This window comes from Phaethon lepturus, unplaced genomic scaffold (genome assembly GCF_000687285.1).
Source record: "Phaethon lepturus isolate BGI_N335 unplaced genomic scaffold, ASM68728v1 scaffold14749, whole genome shotgun sequence".
Classification (NCBI taxonomy): Eukaryota; Metazoa; Chordata; class Aves; order Phaethontiformes; family Phaethontidae; genus Phaethon; species Phaethon lepturus.
The window spans coordinates 27,248-37,018 of NW_010562886.1; the positions used below are offsets into that span (position 1 = coordinate 27,248).

General features: G+C 40.0%; 1 protein-coding gene across 1 annotated transcript in view; it reads right to left on the reverse strand.

The window, feature by feature from the left end:
- Window positions 1-549: 549 nt before the first annotated feature.
- The window catches only part of MTRF1 (mitochondrial translational release factor 1), an 11,816-nt gene continuing 2,594 nt past the window's right edge, over window positions 550-9,771 (reverse strand). The window contains exons 2-9 of the mRNA XM_010294427.1: window positions 7,923-8,014; window positions 7,001-7,082; window positions 6,662-6,769; window positions 6,403-6,575; window positions 5,093-5,210; window positions 3,574-3,710; window positions 2,014-2,112; window positions 550-771 (exon numbers count right to left, since the gene is read on the reverse strand). Of these exons, the coding sequence (XP_010292729.1) occupies window positions 649-771; window positions 2,014-2,112; window positions 3,574-3,710; window positions 5,093-5,210; window positions 6,403-6,575; window positions 6,662-6,769; window positions 7,001-7,082; window positions 7,923-8,014 (932 nt within the window). The 3' untranslated portion in view covers window positions 550-648. The remainder of the gene's footprint in view (window positions 772-2,013; window positions 2,113-3,573; window positions 3,711-5,092; window positions 5,211-6,402; window positions 6,576-6,661; window positions 6,770-7,000; window positions 7,083-7,922; window positions 8,015-9,771) is intronic.

Genomic DNA, 9,771 nt, shown 5'->3' on the forward strand with positions numbered 1-9,771 from the left:
CTCATCAACTTAATTTGAAACTGGAACACATACCTTCACACGCCGCTGCAGCACGCGGTCCCGACCCACCCTAAGCTGACCCAAGAATGGCTGGAAGGAAGCTGACAGGGTTCTCTCTCAAGATTCTGGCCCCTTGCCCGAGATTGTTCCCTTTGCTTTTCTATATTCGCTCTAAAAAGTAAAGCATCGTAGTACAGAGTTATTTTTAACGGGACTACATTTAGGAAGCTCACCCAATCAATGAATAAAAATAAGTAGTATCCATGAGCACAGACTCTAGACGATGTTTGGGGAGCTTAGGTTCTTTCACCTGGAGAGGAACATCTTTCACCCCTAAAACAAAACATGCACTACGTGTATTTCTTCTGCCCCATCACCACGATTCCCTATCCTTCCAGCTGCTATACAGTAAAGAGGAGTACTGCCACGCTGCCATGGTGGAAGGTATGTGCACACAGTACTCCAAACTTGTTCTTTTCTGCTAGGGCTGCTGTAATAAACTCAACCCATTTGCACCAAAATATAAAAAAAAAGAGTAGTATCACACACTGAAAAACAGAGGCATAGATTTTAATCCATCACCTAACAAATGCATGTTTTATTTTGCTACTGGACACAACACTTCTGCTTTAAGTCTACACAAGGTCTTCAGCTGCCTCCTCCTTCTAAAGCCTGCAAATTTTCTAGATATTCGGTGACAGCCTCTATCTCTGCAAACTCCAGTAGTCTGCTGATTAGCTTATCCAGTGCTTCTTTCCCATTTAGAATTTCCTATGAAAAAAAATAAAAACAGACAAAAGCATTAGTGACTGTGTATCAGTATTATTCTGAAACGCCGACTACTCAAACGGGATGCTCCTGGAATGCACTTTGCCTGGAGTCTTATCTTGGTGAAGCCATTTGCTTATCTTTGCAGCTCCCCTGTGTGAAAGCAACATGGCATGGTGCACAGCAGCGGGACTTCGGCTGGCTGCTGCTGAAAAGCACACTGATTCCAGCAACAAGAGGAGCTACCGGTGCCTTCCTGCTGTGCTTTCACGTAACCCATGTGTTTATGTGAAAATCCTCTGGCAAAAACAATCCAGGATTGAAGAATCTCATTGAAATGCTGTTTTTCGTGCCAAGAACTAGTTCATTTAGCAAGCAAAGCCCAACTAACTCCCGTTAGGCAGTTTATAGTTCCAGTTTCACTCAAGAAAAGTTAACTAGTTCCCAGTGCTAAGTAACTGAAAAGCTCAACTAACAGAAGTCATTTTTATGCAATCGTGGAACTTCTTCGCATTCTGCTCCACCATGGTATTTGTGTACCTACTCCCCACACCACTGAATATGAACCATGCCGTATTCAGCACGCCCTGTGTCCTCTGAAGTTGCCAGGACACCTGTGGGTACAGTTCGAAAAGCGTTGCTCCTTACACAACAGCACTTACAGTAAACTGGATACCTAAGCCAAAATACTGAAGGGTCACTCTAAACTTTGTCCTAAATTTCAAAACATTTTCGTAAATTTAATACACAAAAATGCATTATTAGGTATGTTTCCCTGTAAAAACAATAAATAAGATTTGAGCCATATGGAGAGATTTACTCAGAAATAAGACCTCAAGTAATCTTACAATGAAAGCAATCGGTTTCCATTTCTTTTAGCTGTGGCCTGTGAGGCAAATATAAAGGAAAAGTTTTTACCAAGCTTCAAGAATCTCAAATGTCACTCGCCCAGTTTGGGCGAGGAACTCACAGAGTATGCTGAGGACTACATGCTTGATCATTTTTCACTCATATAGTAGGAGAAAAATGCACAGAGAAGTAGGCCAGCGAGTTATATCCTGTGCCAGTCATCTTTAATGCTAGTCCACAACAAGGCAGGAAAGAAAGTTTTAAGCTTTCTACATCTACGGCGTTCTGTCAGAGCTCAACTGGCTATGTGATTTCCTCATATATATTAAATGGTTTTCACTAAGTACTAGTACACATAAGTATCTGACTTTAAATACTCTCACAAGCAACCATTACCTTGATATTGCGCGCATCGTACGAGATCCTGTGGTCAGTGACTCTGTCCTGGGTGAAGTTATAAGTACGAATTCTCTCTGACTGGGCTCTTGTTCCCAACTGTAGCAAAGCAGAAAAAAAAAATAAAGTTCCATTATACTGTGTTTAAAAAAAATAATCAAATACTACTCTAAAACAGCATACTTAGAATAAATTTTAATGGATCAGCCTGTTCCAACCACAAACCTAGTGGGCACTGGCTTAGCATATGGGTTTTTTTTAAATATTGGGGCATTACTGAATTGTATTATTTGTGATTCTGTATCACAGATCAAGTTTTTACATCCTCCAGTACACTTCTGTTCCAGGTCTGTAGCTGGAAGAATTACGTAAACTCTCAAAAGTCACGTAAGGCAAGAGGTATGTCTATATGAGTCCTTAGTCCAAAAATGTAAGAGTGTTTTTCTTTTTTCGAGGACTGTAGCTCCTACAAAAAATAATGAAAGTAGGCATCGTTAATAACAGAAGCAGCACAGTCGACGTGTGGCAAAGGAGTTCCACTAACACTTGGCTGTCAGAAATTAGCACTGGAAGAAGAGTAAATTAAGAATATGAATAGTAGTCCTCTAGTGGTAAAGTGCAAGAATGCAAGCAATTCTAGAAGTTTTAAAACAGAAATCCAAATGTAGCATTCTTGTGTGGTTAAACACTTCAATAAAATGGAGTATTAAACGCTAAAAACTGCTTAGAGAAATGTGTGTCTGCTTCAATGGGCTTTTTTCAACATTTCATCTGCACCCAACATGTATATTTCAAAATGAGGAATTTATTGAATGATACACTTAAATGTAACTTGAAATTATTGATTAAATAGTTAAACTGGAAACTTTGGAGTACTGAATAATTCTGTAATTCTGATGTATTTTTATTCCTGTCAATCACTGTTGAAGTTTGCACCACAAATGGGAAAATACTCAACGAATGGGAAACGAAGGATAACACATTTCAAGAGAAAAGCGCTCTGCAGCATAACTTGAGGTAACTCTTTTATGGAAGCTATTTCTTCCTTAATAGGTTACCTAAACCAGTATCAAATAACCTTCTACCTAACTGCATAGTGGCAGGACTGTTTATATACTTGTTTCTTTCAAAAGCTCTGTATGGTCTTATCAAATACTCTGTTTTAGAAACAGGTTAAAATACAACTTTGAGAACTTCTGAGCCTAGTTTTCATGGAAAATAACTTTTTACTGATGCTCTATTTGTGTAACCCTGGCCTTAATAGGGGGATTCAGTGCATGATGTTGAGTGTTGCCTTTTGGATAATTCCAGCTAGTCTTTTGACATTTTTCTTGCCAGCTGTACTTGATGTCTTTTTTTCATTGCCTGACAAGTCTACAACAGCGTTCAACTGGGATAAGTAAAAACCAGACCTACCATTTTACAATACTAGATTCTCCTTTGTAAGCACAGCGGGTTAGACGCACGCACTCACTTGCTCTATCACCGTCACTCAAAAAGATCAGAAACAAATCTACAACATAGCACCCTCTCCAAATTTCAGCAATCACATCATCTCACCTGCAGTTTTCTGGCACTCTGCTCTTGACTTAGTTGTTTTTCAATGATCTGCTGGTACAGCTTAGCTCGCAGCGTCTGCAGAGCTATTTCCTTGTTCATCTGCTGCGATCGCTCCTGCTGGCACTCAACTGCTAGTCCTTTACAGAGGGAGTCAAGAGAACTCAGATCAAAAGCCCATTTATAACAAAGAACAAACAAGCTAAATTAATTCTAACACATTAGGCAAATGAAACCTTCTAGAGTGCTGGTTTGTAGGGCCTTTCAGCTGTAGGATAAAAAGTCATTTTAACACACCGGCCGGAACCATTAGTATGTTTTTAAACTCTTCACAGCTGTACCAGGGGATTTGTTCAGTGCTACAGAGAAGTCAGGGCTATTTTAAAATGTCATGAAGCAAACAAGTTTCTGACATTGCCTCCAGAAAACGGGTTCACTCCAATTAGCTATCACATGTTAAAAATGCAATTTGCACACTCTATGGAAGCATGTTTAAAACAGTCTAACACAAGTTTTTAAAGTCTCAGTCTAGATAAGCTCTTGGAGGCTGGAAAATTCATTATTCAAGCAGAGAAGGCTATCTAAACAATACTGGTGAGTGTTGAACTTAACTATGAATAATGAAATAATGTAAAACAAAGGTCTTTAAAAGAAATTTAGTACTTATTTTTACTTCTCATTTGATTTCTGAAATAAAAAGGCATATCGGAAACAGCTGTTTTCAGGTCACTACTGGAATTTCCTGTGCCTAAAGAGATTCTGCATCTGGACAGACAGACAGCAGGTTACTGAATTTCAATAAAAACAAATCCCAAGAAAGACAGAGTGGACCTGTCTATACACCACCTTTCCATCAGTATATATTTTCCTTCCTATTCAACATACGATAGCATTATCTAGTACTGAATGAAAATCTTCAAGCCTGCTTTTTTCTCAGTCATGTAACTACACAGGTTCCAGCTAGGCAAAGCGCATCCTTGGTTGCCAATGGTCATTATTCCTGAAGGTACAGAGCACACAGCACTAATTATTTATACCTCTTCCATCCCATCCCTGTCACCCTCCATTTGTTCTTTCATCCTTCAAAGACACTGTATTCGTTAAACACTCCCTCTGAAAACACAACTGGCAAAACAGCAACTCGCTGACCGTTGTGCCACTGGTACATACGCCTTTTCTCACATGTTATCTTGGTAGAATAGGGGCAGAACCAGAAGTGGCTACTTCCTTCTTTTGGTATAAGACCCAACACTGCAAACTCACTCTAAAAGACAACTTGCAGGACCTGAAAACATAACTGGCAAAACAGCAACTCGCTGACCATTGTGCCACTGTACATACACCTTTTCTCACATGTTATCTTGGTAGAATAGGGGCAGAACCAGAAGTGGCTACTTCCTTCTTTTGGTATAAGACCCAACACTGCAAACTCACTCTAAAAGACAACTTGCAGGACCACAAGCTTTCTCTTCAGGATAGGGATGAAATGATGGGTGATTAGAAACACGAAATACAGACTCACCTGTGGGAAGGTGTACAATTCTCACAGCGCTATCAGTTTTGTTAACATGTTGCCCTCCTGCTCCTTTGGCCCTGAACGTATCTATACGCAAATCTTTGGGATCCACTTTAACATCAACCTAGAATCAAAGAAAATCACTACTTTCTGCTCATTCTAAAAATATCTGAATGTCAATGATACTGAGTGTAAAACAACAAAAAAAAAATCACTTCTCAAAAAATTGCTCCCTTACAACTGTTCCTGAATAACAGCTATAATTACTATACTTTAAAAAAATGCAGTGTCAAATATCTCTGCAAAGCAAGTGATGCTTTAAATATTTCACTTATTTTTTGACACTCTCGCTTCAGATCCTTCACAAAACAGGGTGTGTGTGTGTGCGTGCAACAAAACATAATCAACAACTTTTTGTAAAACCACTATCTTTTGCAGTGAGACTAAGGAATAAGCAAACAATAAAAAACTACTTCTAAACAGCAGCGCAAGGATCTTGTTCATGAGTCAAGCCTGAACGATTCTTGCAACAGTGCTTAAAAACATGTAACTGAGGAAAAAATGGGTGTACCCAGATCCAAGTAAGGATTGCAGCATTGGAAATACAAGTCCACGATGACCTGGACCATAGTCTGAGCTCAGTGAATGGGAAAGGAACATTCAGATCTGATCAATGTTGCAAGGAAAGCATTACAAGGAAGCAGGAGAATGTGCAGGGAAAGCATAAGGGATCTGGTTTTGTTTATTTTGTGTGTAAATTTCTGGTTTAAGTGAGAACTCTCCACATCGGTGAGATCTCAGACTAGGCAACACACTCATTCAAACTGAAAGCAGTCTGTCCCTGTTAAGAGAAGGACACCAATAATTTAAAGGAAACAAACAAACAAAAAAAAATCAAAAGAGCCTGCAGAATCACATTACTATGCAACACTGAATATTTTCTTGGATATATTCCCTGTCTTAATACATGATGCAATTTAAGATTGGCTTACTCACAGCAGCCACTTTTGTGAGTGTTGGGGCTGGAATACTCATTGAAACAATCATGGATTTACACGACATTTCAGGCAATAGCAGATCTCTGCAAAGTTGCTTCTGATGACCCACTTAAACATGTAAGGTACAAGAGCCAAGGACTATCGCCTTCCAGAGTCAGAGAACTTGTGGGTCACTTGCTGGGAATTGCAGAAAGCACTTGGGTATGAATAAGATCCCAGAACAGTAACAGTAACATGGTTTTAAATAGCACCTACTCCAATGCCAAAACGGGTGAGCAGTAATACTCTGACTTACCACCCTGATTAACATTAGTTTACCTCCTCTGGCTGAGGGAGGACAATAACTGACATTGTCCCAGTGTGAATACGCTGCATTCTTGATGATAGGCCCATCTCAGGGATTCGTTGGACTCGATGAGTCCCTCCTTCATATTTCAGATGCCTGTAGACATCATCTCCCGAAATATGAGCAGCGGCATGATGCAGCCCACCTAGAGAGACAGTGTGTGACAAATACAGCCAGAAACACTGCTTTTAATGTCATTGTCTTGATGGAATGTCTGAAGAACTACTGTACCTATCTCAGCCGGCGTATAGTTCACAATGTCAAAGGTCCAACGTTTATATTCTGCGTAGTTCTGGTACATCTCAAACATTTCTTTAGTGAACTGTTGGCAGATGTCTCCTAAAAATATAAAGGCGCTATGACATAAATAGCAGTTCACAAAATGGCAGGCAACAGTTTTTAGATTTAGCTGCAACTCTAGCCATGGTCATTAGACAGATTAATACTCTTCTTTAGAAAGTATTACTTTATACCATTAAAGTATAAAAAGGCATTAAGAATAACCCATAAGAGGTTTAATAAACTTGGATGGAGGTTTGAAGTAATCTTTACAGTGGGGACTTTGCTGACCTCCAGTTGTTCTGCCAGCTGTCACTTCTAATATGACATGACTTCTATCATATTTTTCCTTTGGCAAAAGAAGCTGGAAAAGCTAAAAAGGGGAAAAAAAAAAAAGAATGTCATTATCTCCTTCATGACTCTGTATCTCCTCTTAATCAAATTTATAGCCATCTGTCACAATTGCCACAGCCTAAGCGCACATAATCACTGATTTCTTTTGGAAAACTAGTAAGTACGACTAAAAACTGTCCAATGGCCATTGCAACTCAGTGCAGTCAGTGTGGAAACGGGATATGCCGGTGCATCCAGAGGAAAGCTAGCTGAAAATTCAATCCTGCGAAGTCAGGTGCCAAATCACCCACTCCAGCCCCAACTACCTATGAACACAATGTTATTAGCTATAACCCAGCCAATCTTTACATTAAACTTAGTTTTCAGAAAGTCCCATTTCGTATTATTTCAATCTGAACAGAGAAATGAGCCCAAACATAGAGCTCTCCACTAAATCATTTCAGCTTCTCTGCTTATAATTAATCTCCTCACTCATGGGATGATGTCATCTGACAAGAAAATGAAAGACTGCAAGTTCCAATCAGAAATCTTTCAAGAATGCATGCTGTGCTGCCACAAACAGTTACTAGGATGTCAAGTCAGGTCTCAATAGCACAGACTCACCATTTTTTAATCCCCTTCAGCATCTGCAGACAGACAAGCAAGCACACAAAAATAATTAAAATAACAAGCTTCTCAAACAAAATTATCAGTAAGAAGCTTACTAACAATTAATGCTGCCACTTCTTTTCAGGGAGAATAGAGAAGCTGGACTTCAGTTTCATTAAACCCAAGTGTCAGAGTCTATTGGTAAGATCACAAAGGAACATTTTTCTGACATCTTTATTTACAAAGCTGTATAATTTTACCTCAGGCTCACCTTTCTGCACAACATGCTGATTTTCTTATCCAGGGTTTCCTTCTCTTCTAAGGCAAGCTCTAGAAGTTGTTTCTCATCTCTGCTGTCTAGCTCTAAATTCCAACAACAGGAATAGATGTTAGCCAATCTCACCTAGCTTAGAGCAAATTAGAATACAGCCGTCCAAAGACATGCATTGCAGCACATAAAAGCTTCCAGTTGCATTTTGCCAGCATGAAAATATCAAATAAAAGCAGCCCAAGCCAGGATTCATATTGCTAACTAAAATGATTATATTTTTCAGCTGTGCTGGAAGGAGTAGCAGATATCTTACCTCTCAATCTCTACATTATGGCTCAAAGTCTGCATCAAATGGATGCCAGTCCCACCTGGCAGTTACTCACTTTCACTTATACTGGTGGTTATGTCACACAGGGGCAAATCCACAGATAGGAAAAATACATCAAAAACGTGCCTGCAGCGAAGTGCCTCAGTTTCCCTTATTCCACTTTTTCATGCAGCAGAATTTTTTGTTTCTTGACTTGCCCAGAAACACCCATATATTCAACAACGTGTAGGCAACTCATTATGGTGAGCACTACAAATAATGGTATGATGATAATAATGAGGTTTCTAACCTTCTGTCTCCTTCTAGTCAATAGATCACTGAGATGTGGGAGTTATGGATGCAAGTCACCAGATGTGGGAGAGCCTTCAACTCTTTGCTTTGCTTAAGGAGATTCCCTTCCCCTCTCTTGTGCATGTGAGACCACAACCTAGAGAACTGTGTCCAGTTTTGAGCTCCTCAGCACAAGAAAGGCATGGAAATACTGGAGTGAGTCTAGTTGAGAACCACCAAGATGGTCAAGGGCTGGAGCAAAGGATGTATGAAAAGAGGCTGAGAAAACTGTGTGCCTTAAGAAAACCAGGGGGAGGGGAGGTTTTATTGTTCTGTACAACTGCCTAACAGAGAGACATCAAAAAGATGGAAACAGTCTCTGCATATAGTGATAAAAGGAGACATAAACTGGAATACGAGAAATTCTGATTAGATACTAGGAAAACTGTTTTCACCCTAAGGGTGGTCAGACACTGAAACAGGGGCTCAGAGAGGTTGTAGGATGTCTATCTTTGGATATGTTCCAAACTCAACTGGACAAGGCCCTGGGCAACCTGCTCTAACTGGTCCTGCCTTGAGCAGGACATCAGACCAAATGACCTTCAGAGATCCTCTTCAAACTAAATTACTCAATGACTCCGTAATCAGATTGCCCCTTCCCACATTTTAGAGCTTTCTGCTAAACTAGGAAACACTGTCAGGTAAAGCTAGCAGAAGGTCCAAACCTTTTCTGCTGTGGAGGCTCCAGTTTACAATAATTAAAGATGCTGATCAGTTAGCATTAGATTACACACTAAATAGAAACTTGGAAGGCAGCTGGAGTCAAGTGGAAAACCTGCCACTGCCAAAATAGGAAGCACCCTTTCCTTTTCATCTTTCTTCCTACTGTTCTACCAGCTGAGGAGTGGCTCTGTAACTCATCTCATCAGAAATTAAATCAGTTCAACCCACTGAAAGAAAAAACCCACCCAAGTCTAGTTAAATGAACACATGTATTTTACCATGCCAAATGGAACCAGATTTAATTTACACCTGGACAATTACCAGCACAAACGGGGGAAGACAGCTTTGAACAGCTGGGAGCAAGAGCGAGGGAAGAAAGCAATAAAGAGGAGGAGAAAGTCTTATGCCTTGTGGCCAGCACAGAAACCATATGTTTGCCTCAGATGCAGCATAAAACTGGACACTCAACAACTGAATGCATCTCCTCGCCTTTCATGACCAGTTGCCTGAGGTCTGGATTCTTCAGCA